At 40.5% G+C, this 19967-nt stretch overlaps 1 protein-coding gene across 3 annotated transcripts in view; it reads left to right on the forward strand.

Moving 5' to 3' along the window:
* The window catches only part of PLCE1 (phospholipase C epsilon 1), a 135140-nt gene that overhangs the window by 78814 nt on the left and 36359 nt on the right, over positions 1–19967 (forward strand). For all 3 annotated transcript variants that reach the window (XM_081189545.1, XM_081189544.1, XM_081189546.1), the window contains exons 5-8: positions 9488–9633; positions 11014–11272; positions 13543–13757; positions 19264–19939. In XM_081189545.1, the coding sequence (XP_081045671.1) occupies positions 9488–9633; positions 11014–11272; positions 13543–13757; positions 19264–19939 (1296 nt within the window). The remainder of the gene's footprint in view (positions 1–9487; positions 9634–11013; positions 11273–13542; positions 13758–19263; positions 19940–19967) is intronic.

The raw sequence follows: 19967 nt of genomic DNA on the forward strand, positions 1-19967 counted from the left end.
ATATATTGGTTGTTTATTAAATGCAGTAGTTTATACAATATTTGATTCAGAATATTTTTTACTTGTTTTTCTCCTCTAAAAACTACGGTAGGTGCATTTTTAAACCTCGGGCTTCCCCCGCCCCAGCCCTGCGGCTGGGTGGGGGAATAAAATTTTTTTTCTTTATTTCCCCCAAAAAAAACTAGGTGCGTCCTATGGGCCGGTGCGTCTTATAGGGCGAAAAATACGGTATTTTAAATACATTTTAGCTCTCAGCTGACAGATAAGGTTCAATGCTGTCCAGCAGCACTGTAAAAATTATACTTTTTGTGTTGGCCTTCCATTATTCCATGTAGTCCTCAGTTGAGAATTGTTTATAATGTTTTAGCTCTCCCCACATCAATTTAGTGAAAAATCGGTGCTTTTTCTCTTAGCAGATTGTAAGTTCAATTCTATCCTTATCTGAATGACCGAGAAAACGGGGGGAAATGTGCATTAAAAATGCTAAGAAATAAAGAAAAACCTTTCTTTTTCTTGTAATTTGAACATGTTGGTTTGGTTCCTATTCTTTGAAACAGTAGAAAACAAATTTGGACCACCAGCTATGTACCGTATTTTTCGCTCTATAAGACGCACTAGACCATAAGACGTACCTAATTTTGGGAGGAGGAAAACAAGAAAAAAAATATTCTGAATCCCAGAAGCCAGAACAGCAAGAGGGAACTTCTGGGATAGCCTCTTGCTGTTCTGGCTTATGGGATAGCCACGTACAGCCTCTCCCGGGGAAGCAGGATGAAGGCTCCCCCTTCCCGGGAGAGGCTGCGCGCAGCTATCCCATAAGCCAGGACAGCAAGTGGGATCCCGCTTGCTGTCCTGGCTTCTGGCCTAGCCGTGCGCAGCCTCTCCCAGGCAGCGGGAGGAAGGCTCTCCCAAGAGCCGCACAACCTTTAAAAAGCTTGCGGAGCGTGTGTGTGGCTCTTGGGGGCTTTTCCCCTAGGAGGGAGAAGGGCAGTCCTTCTCCCTCCCTGGGGAAAAGCCCCCATGCTCCACGTGGCTCTTTAAAGGGAGCGCTGAGCAGCGCCTCCTGCCTAGATTCGCTCCATAAGACGCACACACATTCCCCCTTACTTTTTTAGAGCGAAAAATATGGTAATTCCTTTTCAAATATTTGAAGGTGGCTTTCATATCGCCTCTTAATCATCTCTTCTCCAGGCTAAGCACACACAACTCCTTCAACCATTTCTCTTGGTGCTTGGCCTCCACCCCCTCCCACCCCCCCAATCTTTGTTGCTTTCCATCTGGGTATGTTCCATAGGTTGCAGTTCTGCACCCCCTTAACTGGGAATTGGACCCAGTCAGCTCAATGGGACTTACTTCTGAGTAGACTGGTATAGCATTGCCACTTTAGTCTTTTAACAGAAAATAGAGATGTCTTAAAACTAGCATTGTGCTTCAGCAGTGGGTGGAATGTAAATAAATATTTCTCTCTGCTAGTTCAGGATTTTTAGAATGCCTAGCTGGCTTTGCAGAAACCTTTTGAAAAGATTATGTTTGTACAAGTATCAAACTGTTTCCAGTCCTTCTTTGGAACAGTACATTTAAAGTGGTGTATAATCATATTAAAATGGCCAATGTTCTTTGTTAGGATATTCCTTTCCTCCCGAGCAAATTAGCCAGTCAATCTTAATCTAGTACAGGGACAATTACAGCTCTTACAAAAATCCATGTATCAAAATGTTGTAATATTCCTAGTTAGTGTTTGTACTGGATACGTGTCCTAGATAATCTTGGCAAAATAATCTTCATTCACTACAGCATTGTAACAAACTCATAATATGTAGCAACAGCATGAAAGCATTACCTAGGGTTGTATGAGGAAACTGCAGGAGAGCTGTAATAAGGAATAGTCAAATCCATTAGGGAATATTCAGGCTAGGACTAAAAGCAATGGTGCAGGATATTCCCAAGCAATAGATGGCTGTGCTCATGGTTCACCAATGACAGGAGCGGAGAATCTTTTTACACCCGAATGCTGTGTTGCCTTTCACTATCCCCCCCCCCCCCGCCCATAGCTTTTGTAGTGTTCATATACCCAAGAATGTCCTATATAATTTTATATGTAGAAGCATTACCTCTGTTTGAGCATGAGATGTGTCATTAGGGCAGAATTGGGTAACCTTTTTTGGCCCGAAGGCCGCATTGTCTTCTAGACAACCATTTGAGGGCCACTTGCCAGTGGTGGGCAGGGCCAGAAGCAAAAGGGACAGGGCAACTACTGGACATTTTGCCTTAGGCCAGATTTTGGCTGTACTAACCCATCTCAAGGACATGTTCCAGCTAGGAAAAAAAGGGGGGGCAAGGCAGGACTAGTGAGGGAGGTGGCCTGGGGAGACTTCAGAGGGTTAGATGGGGAAGGCTGGGAAGCTGTGCTTGGGCCCTAGGCTTGAGGTCCCATCTCTGACCTATGGCCAAAATCATGCAGAGAGCAGGGGACCAGCTTTACAAATACACAAATGTACCTGGGAACTGACCTACTTAGGCTTTGGAAGGGGGGCAATGTCTTCAGCAACAGTCTAACTACCCCCGGTGTAAATGATTGAACCAGGTGCTGTTGGACTCCAACTCTCATCACATCTCCAGCCAGCATGGGAGTTGTAGTTCAGGAACACCTGTAGGGGAATCATATTGCCTACCCCTAGTGTATACAACTGGGATTTAACCTTTGGGATTACAAGAGCAAATCTAGGTTTTTGGTTTTAAGTATCAAACCGTCCTTCCTAGTGTTTTTAGTTCTTTCTTTGAAATGGTTTTTCTTTCCTGGCTCCACTGCATTCAACCAGATGTGTTTTACTTACAGAATCATATCCACTGTTCATCTCTGTAGACTGAGTGACAATAAAAGCATGAATATGTGATCTGATCTTATTCAGGAATGTTAAAGAAACAGCTGATGAAAATGTTTACTAGGAACCAAGGTACAGCTCATATAGCAGCCTTTAGCTAAGCTACGTACCTTATGTGCTAATTTTTGCTTAAGTAGAGATATTTTTATGTGATTATCTCAGAAGAGGAACAGGCTATGTCCTATTGACGTCTTGTTCACATTCAAATAGGTCAGAGCATAATATTCCCTACCCAGCTGATATAGAATAATATATTTGAACCAGAGATACAATGACTTTATTCATATAATGTTTATAAAATATTTATGTTTGGGCCTGAGTTTTGAAGATTAAGACCTAGGTCCCATGACTGAGCTGAATGGGGTTTGGAATAGGTGCAAGTCTCTCCTCGCCCTGCCCCGCCACTCCCCTGGAATGTGGTTCATTACAGCATCTTCACTTTTGAAATTTGCTTTTGTATTATAGGTAGAAAAGGTGTATATAAGTAAGTGAATCAGTTGACAAAATACCATGGTTTGTATTCATTGTAGCACTGAAGTAAATGTTCCATCAGTGCAAAGATTTCTCCTGTGTGTCTCCTAGATTTGGTCTGCAGTTTCTCCCAGTCCTCCAGAGCAGATTTGGGGACAATGCAGAGGGAGAAGAGGGGAAAATCTGTACTACCAATAATTATTGCCCTAGCCCAAAAGATTAGCATAAGGGATCCTCAGGTTTTATCTCTTGAACCACATTTATTTCTACTTGTAATAGGTGTTGTTGTTGTTTTTGTCTCGGACATGTTGCTTCACTTTTCAAAGGCTTTGTTTGCATTCCAGTCCAGTTTTATATTTATCTGTTTACACTGTAAGGTTTAGAAATATATGTACTTTTTGCTGTACTAGTCTCTGCGGGTCCCTAATCTCATCCACAGTTTACAGCTATATTTCTCTGTCTTCATGGCTCTGTAAAGAATTTTTCCTCTTGCCAGATCTTTTCTCAGATTAAAAAAAAGTTTTCTTTTACTGATGTGTCTACTCAGTTCACAAACAGCAGCTTTAAAATTCTGTCTAGTAATTGAAAAAACAATTACTTGTTCCAATATGCTCATAATGATATTCATAATTAATTAGAAACAAATGCATAATTTTAGAGCACTCAAGTTATTTCACTGTAATCCTTCAAAGCAAGTTTCCTGCCTAAGATATAAATTAAAAGATGTAACACTTTGATCCACTAGATAACATCATTGGGCTTAATGTGACTTTATAAAAGCTGTTACAGCTTAAGCTTGGGGTTTGACTGCACGTTTGCCATTGCTCTGTAAAAGCTTGGCTTTACTAATGTGCATGCAGTTGTTGTTATGCTTGTTCAAGTCTGTCCAGCTTATTATTTTCACCCCCCATGTTGTAGCATGTTATTGACCAAAGATGTAAGGAGGGAACTGGTCTCAGCAGCTGTTCTACAAACACTGTATGGCCTGCTATTGTTGGCTTTTCACTCGGTGTCCTCAGCACTGGTTACAACTATATTCTTTTGTTCAGTCTTTGTAGATTATTAAGTGTATTTGAACAAGGTGATATCCAGAGCAATGGTCAAGCTTCTCCAGAGCAAAGTGGTCAAGGGCAGATAACTCTGTCTTGGCCTTACTTGCCTTGCAGTGCCTTTATAGGGTGACAAAATCTAACGTGCCCTTTAGGGCCAGCCCAGGACATTTTGCAGCTTCAAGCAAAACAGAGAATGCTGCCTGCCCCAACTCTGCTGCACAGACTGGCATGGAGGCAGCCACAGAGGGAGGCAGGCATGGCAATGGCTCTGGTGCCCCCCACCTTGTAGAGCACATTTAGTGGAAAGACAGAGTAACCTAGAACCATTGATGAAAGCTGTGTTGTGCTTAGTGAAAAGTTTAAAGGGGGCTCTGTGAATACAGTGGATCCTCTGGATACAAATTAAATTTGTTCCGGGGGTCCGTACTTAACCTGCAAAGTCCGTAACTGGAGGCACCACTTCTGTGCACGTGCGCGGTGCAATAGAGCGCTTCTGCACATGTGTGCGTGGCGAAACCTGGAAGTATACACTTACGGGTTTGCTGCGTTTGCAACCCAAAAGTTATGTATCCAGGGTGGTACGTAACTCGAGGGTTCACTGTAGTTCCAGTTAGGGTTGTGCATTTTTTTTCCTCATATGAAGAAAAATGTGACAGTGCTTCTCTCATGAGCATGTTAGTTCTGGATTAGAGGTGAGAGTTGAAATGGTTTTTTCTCCTTGTTCCACTGAAATAAGTCTTTCTGTCACCTGAGGAACACTGTTGGCTACAACCCAAGCTCTTTCATAATAATCACAAGTACTTAAAATGTTTTGAGGGGGAGATTCTGTAGTCTTACAATTCATTCTTTTTATTTTATTTTTGTCTAATGGAGATGCTCCTCCAAATGCACCTCTGAATATTGCCTACTGCTTTAGATGTGAAAGTATGAAACATTTGTATTGCCAAGCTGTTTACAGGTTAAATAGTTAAGCAGTAGCACTTCTAAAGAAATCTGAAACCCTTTTTATAGTTCCATATTCTCTTTTGTGCTTGAGGCTTTCCAAGCTTCTGTTTACATTACCAGGACAACTGGCCAAAGCTATGCTGTGCTTAGTGTAGAGTTTAAAGGAGGCTCTATGAATAATTCCAACTGGAGCTATGTATTCTTTCTGCTATGGGTAAATGTGATCTAGTTCTAGGTTATGCAGTTATCCATCTTACTTTGTTCACTTGCAACAAGTGTAATATAATAAGTAAACAGTCTGAAAGGTCTATTAATTTCCTGATTCACTTATCAACCAGTTTGCTTGTCTTGTTTTTCCTTTGTGGGTTATTCATAGGGCATATGCATAACAGCACAGTCCTATGCCAGTCTGCACAAAAGTACGTAAATCTTACTGTGTCCAATGGAGCTTGCTCCTCTGAAAATGAGCATAGGATAGCAGCCTATGTGTGATTTATTTACTTGAGATTCTGAAAGCATAGTAGTTAATTGGGTGATTTGCTAGCCTTGCAGGTGTCCCTTTTTTTGTTCTGAAATGTTTCTCTGTTTGAGACAAAGAGAACTTTGCAGCTTACATCCTCAGCAGTGTTGTGCACAGCTGAAACGGTGAATAAGATACACATGTTTTTGGATTTTCCCAAAGCATTTAATGGACTAGCATAAGGGAAATTGTTTATTAGCCATTAGCATTTTCCTTTGTATGTTAAGATTAAGGGCCAGATACATATCCTCAAAAGTAAAAATAAGAGCATGCTAGCAACACCCCTATACTCAAATATTATTGCCTAACCTTCACCTCCAAACCATTTGCCTGAAGGACACAACCACAAGTTTGAGTGCATACATAATGCTAAGCCTAACCTTGGCTTTCCCCTGGCTAGCATGACAGCAGCAGGAGCAGAGGAGGGACACTGCAACATGATATTTTTTCTGGAAACTTGCACATTTTCTCCTCCTTGCTCACCCACTGCTTGACTTTGTGCTACATGTGAACTGTCTCATTATGCTCTACTCAAGGCTCTGCTGTATATATGTTGTGCTCATTTTGTTCCACCGATTTAAAAACCAAGGAAGTGCTGGCTCATTTACATAAATATATTATAAAATATAACAGTGCAATAGTATTTTATCAGTGCTTAAAGTATAGTTCAGCATTGGCATTGGTAAGATGGCCATAGTGCTGGGCAGAGCAATCTTTACCTAGGAAGCAGAAAGGTGGAGCAGTAGGATAGTCACGGCCTCCAAACCCTAGCTGGCTTGCATCAGCCAGGATAGGAAGTGAGGAAGCTTATTTCTTGATGCAAAGACTGGTACAACTCAGGGACTCGAAGAATAGAGATCTGGGGGGCTTTAGACTTCCTGCACCTCCATCACATGTGGAAAAACAATTATCCGCATCAAGGCATATCCAACATTTTTTGCATCCCCTCCCATTTATCATTTTATTATTCAGTGAGTTCCATTGCCACTGTACTGCCATTTTTATGCAGTTATCCTTGTAACTCATTGCTATTGGAAAATGTGAACCCTTTTAAGAATTCTGATAGCTGCTTTGTAATTGTCACTGTGCCATTGATTTTTATGGTGGTATTTTGAATTAGGGTTTGATTGAACTGTGGATTGCTTTTATTGTTGGCCTCTTTGCACACCCCCCCCCGAAAAATTATATTATTTTAAAGAAATAATTAAAGTTGTGGGGTTGCCTATGCTGGATTAAATTGAAGCTCTGAGTAAAAGCAGATAAAATTGCCTCTCTCTTGGACTTTGCTGTACAGTATTTGATTTGCTGTTCTATCAGTCAACAATCAGATGTTCAGGAGATGTTATCTCAATTACCGTAAAATAATATACTGTATAATCCATCTGTTTTTTTGTAGATAATTTTAAATTAGTGCAACACATTCTTGTGGTTGACTTTACAAGGTTGGTTTGTGTCTTTAAATTTAGCTGTCGGTAGAAGATGAAATAGTTTTCTGTCTTTGAAGGGAAATGCGTTTTTATCTGTTATGTGAAGCTCTCATCACTGAAGATATCTCTGCAAACATAAATTACAAATCCTTCAGGACTCAAGAAGGAAACTAAATGTAGAAAAAAAATCACATTTTTATCACATGTTGATAAGTGTTTACACAATGGGGGGAAAACAAACCCTAGGGAATTTCGTTGTAAAATAGTCCAGTTGGTTTGAATTAGATTTCCATGTGAAATATAGCTTTTACTTACTTACTTTTTTTTCTTTAATAAAAGTTGTGGGAAAGTTAATGGAACGTTTTCTGAGTGATAAATAGTAGCCATCTATATGTGATCAGGGTTTGAACACACAAAAATCTATATATGAAGATGATTGTTCTCACTGAGCCTAATGAAATATGAGAATTGCAAGTACAGTCACAGTGGGAAAATGGGATTTTAGATCAAACTGAAGCTGGGGTTTTTTTGCATGTTAATATTAGTATAGCTCTGAGAACTCAACCTGTAGTCAAAATCTATTTATTCTAAATTATTTCTGATATTGAACAAGATTTTTTATTTTTTTATTTTTAGTGAAGTACTATGTATATCAAAAAGCTATAGATGGAGGAGCATCATTATACATTTTTACAAGTGACATGATTTTAAATTTCCTTTTGAAAAGAATGTTGCTCAAAAACAAGGGGGTTTGTTAATTTTTCTTTACAGTTATTGCATCCTCAGGACAGTGTTATGGAGAAGATCCCATTATAAAATATTTTTTGATGAATGCTGAGCTGTGCTACTGGGGTTTTCCAACCCCCAAACCATGTAGACCAGGGTTGGTCAATGTGCCTTTTAGATGCTGTTGGCTTCCACTTCTCATCAGCCCCAGCCAGTATGGCCAGTCATCAAAGTTAATGGGAGCTAGAGTTTGTTTGTGTGGTAGGCATATTACACACTCCTCGCCCGGGCCAAAATGAGGGTGCACAATCGATTGGACATGAGTGTGGGTTGGAACAGACCACAGATTTATTGGCTGTAGTGCAGTAAGTGAGCTTGGTATGGCATTGGAGCCAGGATCTGTTTGCCCAATAAGACTTCTGATATGAAGTTCAATACACCACTCTAGCACACCCGCTGGGGAATTCTGTGGGAGTTAATGAGCATAATGGACCCAGCGCTGCAGAGATCAATGCAGGTGGAAACCCACTGTCAACCAGAGGTGAGTGGCACCATGCCTGGCCACCTGAGCTCAGGCCAGGAGCTGGTGCATCCTCTCAAAACCCCAGTGCCATCCCTGCCTAATTTGTGACAGGTAAATAGGTTAAATAAATGCTACCGACTGAGAAAAAGGCAAAAGCCTCTTAACCCCAGGGCCAACTGTGATGGAAATTAAAATTTCTTCCTGACTCTACAATCGTACCTTGGACCCCGAACGTCTTGCGACTCAAACATTTTGCCTCCCGAATGCCGCAAACCCGGAAGTGAGTGTTCCGGTTTGTGAACGTTCTTTGGAACCTGAATGTCCGACGTGGCTTCCTTGGCTTCCGATTGGCTGCAGGAGCTTCCTGCAGCCAATCAGAAGCTGCGCTTTGGTTTCCGAACGTTTTGGAAGTCGAATGGACTTCCGGAACAGATTCCATTCAACTTCTGAGGTACCACTGTAGTATAAAAGGAGGGAGGGGTGGGAAATCTGGCCATTGGAGAAGGAGGCTGTACTGGCAGGTGACCTGGCATTTTAAGGCGTCTGATGCCACACTCCCTTCTCAAAGATGCCACAGGACCATGTGAGATTGCGAGGCCCTGCAAGATCTCAGGGAAGATCTGCCCTTCACTTCACTATTTAGAAGCACCAAATCATGTGCAATATCTGGAGGATACCATGTTGGCTCTGTCTGATGTGGACTTAAAGTGATTTACTTTTGCAGGAGTTCAGTTTCATCCTGCCCATGTTTACTCTAAAGAAAGTCCTATTGATTTGAGAGGTACTTCCAAGTAAGTTTGCTTAGTCATGCAGCCCTTTCAAGTCAGTTGCTTGAAAACTGAGACAACTTATTTAATAGGTTATTTAATAGGTTATAAAGAATAGGATACAAATATGAGTGATTTGTTTTTTTGTATTGTATTATTTTTATTTTTTTAAAGGTGAGCTCTTGGGTGACATGGCTGATTCTGACTGCTGGGTCTATGGAGGAAAAGCGAGAAGTCTTCTCCTATGTGGTACATGTGGCAAAATGCTGCTGGAACATGGGCAACTACAATGCTGTCATGGAGTTCTTGGCAGGCCTAAGGTACTTGCAGCTCATTCTTCAAATGATGGAGACTCATCATAGATTAAACTACAGCTTCTGTTACTTGCAGCTGTCCTTTTAAAAAAATAAACAGTGGACTACACGCCATCAGTCACACTGCTAAATAGTGTTCTGTTGCTAAGTTGCTTCGTTTATCTTGTCCAGGGAGTTTATGACAGGCTGTTTTGGGAAAATTCACTAAGACAGATGACGGAGGTTAAAATTGGTGAAAGACAGGTCTTTTCTCACAATTCTCCAGAGACCACATCATTTATCTTTCTAAACAATAAACATGGAAACTTTAAAATAAAATAAAAACACCAGCTTTCTAAGAGCATAGATAACAGAAAAAGGCATTCTAGAGATTAAAAGGAAGACCACAAAACTTTTGATGGAAATTGTTTCTTACCCAAAAATGTTTAAAACCCTTCTTACTCCATTTTTCATTAGCATTTTATTGATGTTATTGAAAATCAAAAGTGCATAAATACAAAGCAAGAATTAAAGGTAATGATAAGTCTCTTCCCTAGCATCCTGGAAATGCCAACTGCTGGTGCAGGTCTTAATACACGGTGGCCACTGTGAGAACAGGGTGCTAGGCTAGATTAGCCAGGGTCAGCAAACTTTTTCAGCAGGGGGCCAGTGCACTGCCCCTCAGACCTTGTGGGGGGCTGGACTATATTTTGGGGGGGGGGGATGGACGAATTCCTATGCCCCACAAATAACCCAGAGATGCATTTTAAATGGTACATTCTACTCACGTAAAAATACGCTGATTCCCGGACCGTCCGCTGGCCGGATTTAGAAGGCGATTGGGCCGGATCCGGCCCCCGGACCTTAGTTTGCCTACCCAGACCTTTGGCCTGATCAAACAAGCTCTTATTATATTCTTATGAATAAATTGTTAAGCTATACCAAAAAAGGCCTGTGTGTGTGCGTGTGTGTGTGTAAAGAAACTGTGCAAGTAACCAAGGCTTTATTTGGATTTTTCAGTACAGCCGCAGTTCTTGCAGCCAACAGGCAAGCCACTCCTCTGCTTTCAGAGCAGCTTGTCTCACTGACAATTTAAAAGACCATCACACAAAATCAGTGATACTTTTTATTATTAACTACATTGCTTAGCATTTGATAATCTCAAATCCTGTGGTTACAAGAGGTGTGTAGCTTTTTTATACAAATTGTCCCAGTTAGGAATTTTAAAGGAACCCTGCTTTTTTATCCATTTTTGCATACATAAGTAACATAAGTAGATGTGAGTTTCATTTTTCAAAAAACAGCAACAGTGTAAATGAACTATGAACAAAAGCTTTTTAGCATGCAGCAGTCTGATTTGAATTAATAAACTTCAGAATATGATTTGCTTGCTTTTTTCTCAAATAGGTCAAGAAAAGTTTTAAAAATGTGGCAATTCATGGACCAGTCTGATATTGAAACAATGAGAAGTTTGAAAGATGCAATGGCACAACACGAATCATCATCCGAATATAGAAAAGTTGTCAACAGAGCTCTGAATATCCCAGGCTGTAAAGTCGTTCCTTTCTGTGGTGTATTTTTAAAAGAACTCTGTGAAGTTTTGGATGGGACTGCAAGCCTCATCAGACTTTGTCCTCAGTATAACTCTCAGGATGAAACACTGGAGGTAAACTAATGAGAGCATTAATTGCTAAAAGACCAGCAATAATTCCTGCTTTTATTAATAATTGTCCACATATGAAAATGTACATGCATACATGCAATCCTACAGGAATGATAGGGGTGGTTTTTGGATAGGTTTTTATTTTAGTGCCTTATCTAATTTGCACTTCCTGAAACTATATGCAGACCAGGGGGAAACATAGCTATTTTTTTCAAAATCCACACTCCTCTTAATTTTGCAATGCAGTTCTCCAACCAAAAGAAGTCTGGAGAAATTTATATATTAGGGGAAAGTGCACAAAGATGCATATACTGGTGAAAAGAATGTATAGGAAAAAAATCTTTCAAAATTTGTGTATTAGGCAAAACTGCATGCATTAGGAGAAATGAACATTAAAATTCTGGTGATTTTTCATGACAACTTCATTAAAAAATGCAAACTGATGCAGAAATATGGAGAATTTATGACTGGAAAAAGGGATGCGGGTGGTGCTGTGGGTTAAACCACAGAGCCTAGGACTTGTCGATCAGAAGGTTGGCGGTTCAAATCCCCGCAACGGGGTGAGCTCCCGTTGCTCGGTCCCTTCTCCTGCCCACCTAGCAGTTCGAAAGCACGTCAAAGTGCAAGTAGATAAATAGGTACCCTTCCGCAGGAAGGTAAACGGCATTTCCGTGCACTGCTCTGGTTTGCCAGAAGCGGCTTAGTCATGCTGGCCACATGACCCGGAAGCTTTACGCCGGCTCCCTCGGCCAGTAAAGCGAGATGAGCGCCGCAACCCCAGAGTCGGTCATGACTGGACCTAATGGTCAGGGGTCCCTTTACCTTTACCAATGATTGGAAAAACCAGAAAGTGAAATTGGACCTTCCAGCTCTACAGTTCTATGGTTCTGTGACAGAGCCTTCTGTCGCTTTTCTAAAGTAAATGGATGTATAACGTAAAAGCACAACACGAATCATCATCTGAGTATAGAAAAGTCTTCCAATAGCTTTCTCTTGTCTAGCAGCTGAATTGGACTATTCTGGATTAGTTGATGAGAGAATTATAGATCCCCACTTTATAGTGCTGTTTGCTGCCTTTTTCCTCCGCAAAGTCTGTAAATTCCCAATGCCAAATTACAATTAATTAATAAGATTACTACTGTTAATCATAATCTTGTTATCTAACAGTAGTATGTATGTGTTCAGTGTTGGAAATCTAGACTATGATCCAAAAGGTCTTCAAGAGGCTTGTGACCTGTTGTTGTTGTTGTTGTTGTTGTTGTTGTTGTTGTTGTTGTTGTTGTTACTCTTATTCTTTGAAAAGCTGGCACCCAGCTGGGATGGGAGTGGGGAGAGACAAAGGACAAAGCTCCCTAAGGCTCATAGAACTAAGTCTATCATTCTTTGGATCTTGTCTGGGGATTTTGAATCAATAAGAATGTTGTAAATTAATTTCCAATATTGCCTCTGTTAAATATTCTGGTTTTATATCTTCAGATTCACATATTACACAGTAATTTCATTGTTAACATAAAGCAAAATTAATGTTTGACACTGTAAGCATGCAGGCTGATTTTGGTCATAAATGGCATGCAATATGTACCTATGAAATAATGTGCAGCTTGCGGCTTAAATGAAATACTCTAAAAGCCTCAGCTTTTATCTTAAATATCAAGGTAGACGCTTGTTATCGTAACGTTAATTTGGAAATGATGTGGGCCTTGGGCATGTAATTGGAACGAGCCCTTGTTTTGGTTAATTAAACTTACTTCCAAATTCGTGTGTTCATAACTACTGCCTAAAATATATATAAAATTATGGTATGAGATATTCAGTGTCACTGTCTTGTAAAACAATCAGTTGGGTATTGTGCCAGCAAATATGTGCATAGAATTGGAGGCAATAAATTCAGTCATTCCAGGGCAAAATTGTTGAGAGAGAGACAGAGACCGAGACCGAGGAATTCAGAGTTCCTACTATGTGTGCTATGCAAACAGCGCTTTGGTCACATAGAGCCAGCATGTGTCTTAAAACGTGGTAGTAATTAAGGTTGCAATCCTATATCCGTTTTCCTGAGAGCAAACCCTATGCAACTCAATGAGACTTGCTGGTCAGCAGGCATGTGTAGACTTCTATTGTATGTAAGTAGATCTAACAGGATTCCAGCTGGCAGGGCACTACAGAATCACCTCCCACATACAAGATGATGTTGCTGTTATCTTTTGGATTGAAATGCCCATCTGAAGTAATTATGCTTACCGAAACATTGTTGATTTGCATGGATTGTCTTTTAGTTTGTTGCAGAATACAATGGGCAAGACAACTATTTACAACGGATAGGTCCAGACGGCTTACATAATACAGAAAAAGAATCAACAGCTAACTACATCTTTCAAACCATTCGGAGTTGTAATCGTAGCTTGGAATCTGAAGATGGAGAAGATAATTTCATCGACTATGAAAATGGAAATTCCAGAAAAAATTCTTTGAAGGACAGAAACCGCTATCAGTAAGGCTTTATGGTTTGGGTTTGTTGCTGTTGTTGTTTACATTTTTTTCTTAATTTTGTTTTGCTAAACAAAACAAAAAAACCATTTACAGTATTCTGTGTATAACACATCCACTAAAAATTCAAATAACAATATTTAGAAGGGAACAGTCTAATCAAATTGCCTATTGTAATAAATTAAAAGGCTTTTTGCATCTAACCATGCATTTTCCGTACTTCTTAAATGTTACTGTGTTTGCAAAATTGCTTCATAAACTATGATCTGAAGTTGACTTTCCCCCCACTAATCTCTTAGTTAAAAGTGACTGCAGTTTGTTGGAGGTGAGATGACATTGTAAACTGTAAACTGGGGTTGATCTTAAATGAAAGCAGAAGCTTCTGAACTCCTCCTCACAACCAGGCCAGAGGAGGACAAGTGTGGCGTGTAATCCCGAGACTATGTGTAAACCACCCCACCGTGTCAGTTTTATATGTGTTTTCCTATTTTAATGTGCTTGCTATATAAAAATAATTAATTTTGGAAATAAGTCATTTTAGTGCAGCCTTGCCCAACCTGGTGTTCCCTAGATGTTTCGAGCTCTTAATTCCTGGTTATTGACCACGCTCGCTGGCAGTCATGGAAGCTGAGGGTCCAAACCATCTGATGAGCACCAGGTTGGGGAACGCTGCTTTAAAGCACATATCTGCTATATTGGACTGCTTCCAGTTCCAGATATTTCTCAGAGTTATGCATGGAATCATGTCACTCAGACGTTTAGAATCCTTCTCATTAAATTTTATGTTCCCTCATGATGTAATTACTTCTAGTCAAAGCTGTTTCATCTTGTGCATGCAGCTTTTAGAAAGCTACAGATGCAACTAGGGCTTGTTCAGTGATGCCAGGAATAGCACTATGGCATCTCTGTTGATCTTAGCTCAGAACATTATATCCTGTTGGAACAACATTCTGACCCAGTCAAAATAAAGGTTATTTATTATTGTTCCTAATCCCACTACTTTTAAGGGCAAGTTATCTGAGGCTCATAAATTATCTTGGGGAAATCTTATCAGACTAATAAACTCTTTGAATATTCACAATAGAGTGCAGCCATTCAGCACAGGTGTTGTTTTAATTATGAAAGCTCATGTTCTCTGACCTCAGATCCCCAATTTCTCTCTGTGTTGTGAGAAAACCACTTAAAAGTCCAGAACACGGTGCACTTAAATGCAAATTATATAAGAGCAGTGGAGACTTTATTGGACAATGCTTGAAAGATTTTATTAGATCTGTACTCGCAAGAAGAATTATAATATCTGTTTGTGGTTCTTCATGAAGGATACTTCTTAAAGGTCGGCAGCTGTGATGTATAATGAATAGCATTTTGCAGTTGGCCACACAAGAAGTCCCAGGTCCAAAATCTTGCTCATCTGTAAAGTTCAGTGGGTGGTCCTGGGGAAGGTCACCATTTCTCAGTCTAGGCTTTTTGAGAAGGTGTTATAATTTGGTTTGGATATATTGCCATCTTCCCTAAAAAGGAAATAAATATTAAATTAATTTTGCTTTCTTGCCCAGTATACATTAAATTCAGGTAGTAAATCTGTTCTGGTTACATGGAACATAGCAATTAATTATCTTAATAGAGGCTATTAGGTCTAAATTATACCTTATACTGCAGCTATATGTAGCATAGCTCCTTCTCTGTTGTAAAACCCACTTGGAGCGGAAAGTTGAAAGAGTAGGGAGTGCTTTCCATGCTAGATACTTTCCCCTGGATAATTCATCTCTTCCCGGCATATGGATCCATGTTTGCAGGGTAAACTTGGTTCTGCAACACTGGAGAGAATAAAAATTGTTAGGGACAGGAGCAGCTGACAGGAGAAGGATTAAGTATACTCATGAAGTTGCTCCTAAATCAGGCATAGGCAAACTTGGCCCTCCAGGTGTTTTCAGACTACAACTCCCATCATCCCTAGCTAACAGGACCAGTGGTCAGGGATGATGGGAATTGCAGTCTCAAAAACATCTGGATGGCCGAGTTTGCCTATGCCTGTCCTAAATCATTGCAAAACACCATCCCAAGGAGGTAGGAGCTGCAATGTAATGAGTACTTTGGCCCTTAGACTTCACAATGCTGGTCGGAGGAGAAAGAATCACAGTTGTTCAATTATGTATCATGTTTTCTTAACAGTCTGATCCTAAGACTTACTGAACCACTAAGACCACACGTCCAGTAAATGCCTTTTTCTGCACGTAGCACCAGCAGCATGTTCTAAATGTCCTTATTTCCTTAATATGTGCATGAAGTCATCTTTGCTTCCTGACAAAATAGTTTCTAATAGAATTATTATCATCTGGCAATATTTCTTTCTGGGCAGTTGAGCAACATCTGACGCTGAGCGAGCCTTTCAATTCACCTTTTGACATCTGAAAAGTATTTAGAAAGCCTCATTATACCATTATTTTAAAAGTTCATATCTTTTCATTTCTTTTCTTCAATGTTTAACTTCTTTTTTAAAATTCAGATCCTAAAGTTTAAACATTTCCTCTATAATATAATATGTGAATGAGTATAAATCTTCCATTTGTTAGTAGAACAGAAAAGCAGGGCTAATATGCAACCGAATACCAAAGGAAGATTGTTGCCTTTGTATCTTGTTGTGACCTTTCCAAAGGTATCTGACTGACCAATATCAGAAGCAGACTGCTGAAGCAGAGTTTTTAGTTTATAGTTTCATCTCTCAAATCGCCACCTTTTTTAAAAAAAACCCCAATGAGAGTGCTGGTTTGCTTGATTATTTGACAAGTAATAAGAGTAATAAGAAATAAGAGGCGGCTTCTCACCCCCTCCTTTAGGAGATCACTTGGGTAAAGGAAGGCTAGTCCTAAAGAATCCTTAGAAGTTTTTGAAACTGATTGTGTTTTTGGTTATGTTCTGTGCTCCCATACAGGCAATCCTTGTTTTGCGCAGAGGTTATGTTCCAGTCTCCCATGTCGGTGGGGCATGTGTAAGCTCCACCCACGCTCCTGTTCTACCCTGCCCATTCTGCCCCATTGCAACTCTTTTTGTGACGTCATTATGACTTTTGGGGCTACTTTGAGGTTCAGCGTCGTGTGTGTGTGTGGGCAATTGCACATCATTTAGATGCGCCTAAATCGGTCTGGCCTATACTGTATCTTGCTGTTACGTAAATATTGCTGTTTTAAAGTAAACTTAAGCTTTTATTTATCTCAAGTAATGTGATTCATATTTAATGATTATACTATACCCGTTAGGGCCCAAATGAAACACAGGGGTACTTTTTTAATGGATAATCTCACACGTATTTACTTGAGTCTAATGCGCCATTGAATCCAATGCACACCTCAATTTTCAGAACCTTGAAACCTTGCTGGTGAATGTAAATGGGCCATCGAATCTAATGTGCACCTTAATTTTCACAAAGTAATTTGGCCAAAAAAGATGATTCATTAGATTCAAGTAAATACGGTAGTTAACACAAGTAACTTAAGAGTTTGCTTAGCTATGGGGTTGTGCGAACTGATCTGAAAGGAGCATTCAGTGACAGCTGCCTTCTGCATAGTGAGCAGTGGGGGTGGGGGTGGGGGTGGGGAGAGACACCACTCATATATCTTGGCCTTTGCAATAAGTTCCTGAAGAATATACTGACAATTGATTGTGCCAAGGAACTATTATCTATAAACTGCCTATAGTTCATTCTTTAGTGATAGTAATACCCTTTTATGGTAAATGAAACTTCTCTAATATGACAGTGGGGAGTTTCAGTGACATAATGTTTTCCATGTCATGTTTTTTCCCTCAAGCTAAATTTCACATTCTTTCACTTTTGATCAGAGCTTTTCATCAAGCAACTTGATTTGTACGATAGCATTTTTTGGGGGTAGCTTTAACACTTGGAAGAATTTATGCTGTTTCATTCCAAAGAAGCTTGCAGTATTTTTTGTACTTGCCGTTGATAAGGGACTAGACCTCTGTGAAGCCACTCTTTTTCCTTAACAGACTTGCATCCAGACATATAGAGAGAGTGTGCTGATAATTATTGTGTGTGTGGATGTACACAGTGAGTGATATCAGCAGAAGAATAGGACTACATTCTTTGTTCTTATTTGATTGTTGAAAAACCGAATTATAGATTGGTATATTGCTACACTGTAATTTTGGTTTAGGAATGCACTGAACAATTTGTAATGTGCATGCAGTTATTGTCTAGATTAGCAGCTGGGAACAGATCGTTGTCAAACCTTTTCAGTCTGCCCATTCTGGAAGCTGTCACAGGGGCTACCCCTCTCCTCTTGCTTTTGCATACCCACCTTTTGTGCTTTCATTTTTGATCCTTTCCCTGCCCTTCATGGGCCAACTTGGGGGAAGACCACCATCATGACATCAGGTGATAACTTCAAAGAGTCTGGCTCCGAGAGCTCACTTTTGAGAGGATTGCTTTCTGATTGGTGTAGAGAGCCCTCTCCTCTGAGATCCCTTTGTAAGCAATTTGAATACAAACCACCCACACAAAAAAAGAATTCACAGGGCTGGCTCTCTGTACCCATCAGCTGATAGGCAAGGAAAGCCATCCCCTCTGAAATCCTTTTGTCCAAACCACTTGAAAACTCAGATCACAGGGCTGGTTTCCTGCATTAATTAGCACGAAGAGCCATCCTCTCTGGAGCATGTTTGTAAATACCAGCAGAGTTCAAAGAGCTGGCTTTCCGTGCTGATCAGTTGATGGGTGCAGAGAGCTGGCCGTTTAAAGTCTGCTTGCCAGTGACCATTAACAAACAGTCCCACCAGGAACTCCCTAACGTAGCTGATCCCCCAGTGGAGCTCCCCATTAACACTTAGGCACCGTTTCTCAAACTTGGGTCTCCAGCTGCTGTTGGACTACCATTCCCATCATCCCTGACCAGTGGTCCTGCTGGCTGGGGACGATGGGAGTTGTAGTCCAACAACAGCTGGAGATCGAAGTTTGAGGAAATACTGATAGAGGAGGCCCTACTTGGAAAGGAACAATGTAAGGAACAATAACCTAGGACATCAGGTGTGGGGAAAGAGGGTGTAGTTGGACGGAAATAGCCTCAGGGGCCAAATTAGGACCCCTGCTGTGACTAATTAGGCTCACAGGCTGGGAGTTTGCCAGCCCTATTTTGGAAACTTAGAGGGAGACCAGTAGGGCATAAGCAGGCTAGAGGAAGCGAGACCTCCATAGCCTTGGGCATGAATGTGTTATTGGAGCTGCTTTGCCTCCATAGATATAATATTCACTTGTCTGAAATAAGGGTAACTTATGTCATTTATGCCAATACTGTCCACCTATGTGGCATGTTTGCTCCAGTCCTTCCTCCTTCTGACAGAATAAAGCCATTCTTGAGATTCAGGTTAGGAATGGTTTAGTTTTATTCACAAATATGAAAGAATGCAGTTGTATGCTCACAGAAATTTCATGATGAAATGGCTTGTTCTGTGATCACATATGCTAAAGAAAGACTTGTTGTATCTTTGCTTTTATGCAGGTTTCTAACAGGAGATCTGTCAGATTCTGAAAGCGACATATTTGAGCAATTCAAAGAATGGACTACCCAGGCAGCTGAAGAGCAGCAGCAAGCTTTTAGTCATGGGATAGAACTTATTCCCTGGTATGTGCTGTCAATCAGAGCTGACATCCACCAGTTCATGCTTCAAGGCGCAACAGTCATACATTATGACCAAGAGACACACATTTCAGCACGGTGCTTCCTTCAGCTTCAGCCTGACAGTAGTACGTTGACGTGGGTGAAACCCACCACTGCTTGCACTGCAAATTCTAAAGTGAAACTGAGCATGCTGGGTAGCACAGCTGACCTTGGGAAGTTTCAGTTTCTTGGCAATACTGGATTAAATGGACTTGTGGAGGGTTGCTTAGACTTGTTCTCCGCAAAGGCTGTGTATATGGGGCATTCTGGCATTGATATGCATGCTGTGTGTGTTCAGAACAAACTTTGCAACATGTCCCTTAAAGAAAACGGTGTGACGCTATTATACGGTCTTCAAACTACTGAAAATAAGTTGTTGCACTTCGTTGCTCCAAAATATACTGCTAAAATGCTCTTTGATGGATTGATGGAATTAATGAATGCTATCAGAAAGATGAAGAGATTTCCTGATCAGAGATTGCAGTGGCTGCGGAAACAATATGTCAGCCTCTACCAGGTAAACGGTTGATTTTCCTTGTTCCCTA

Source organism: Podarcis bocagei, assembly GCF_964188305.1.
Source record: "Podarcis bocagei genome assembly, chromosome: 4".
Classification (NCBI taxonomy): domain Eukaryota; kingdom Metazoa; phylum Chordata; class Lepidosauria; order Squamata; family Lacertidae; genus Podarcis; species Podarcis bocagei.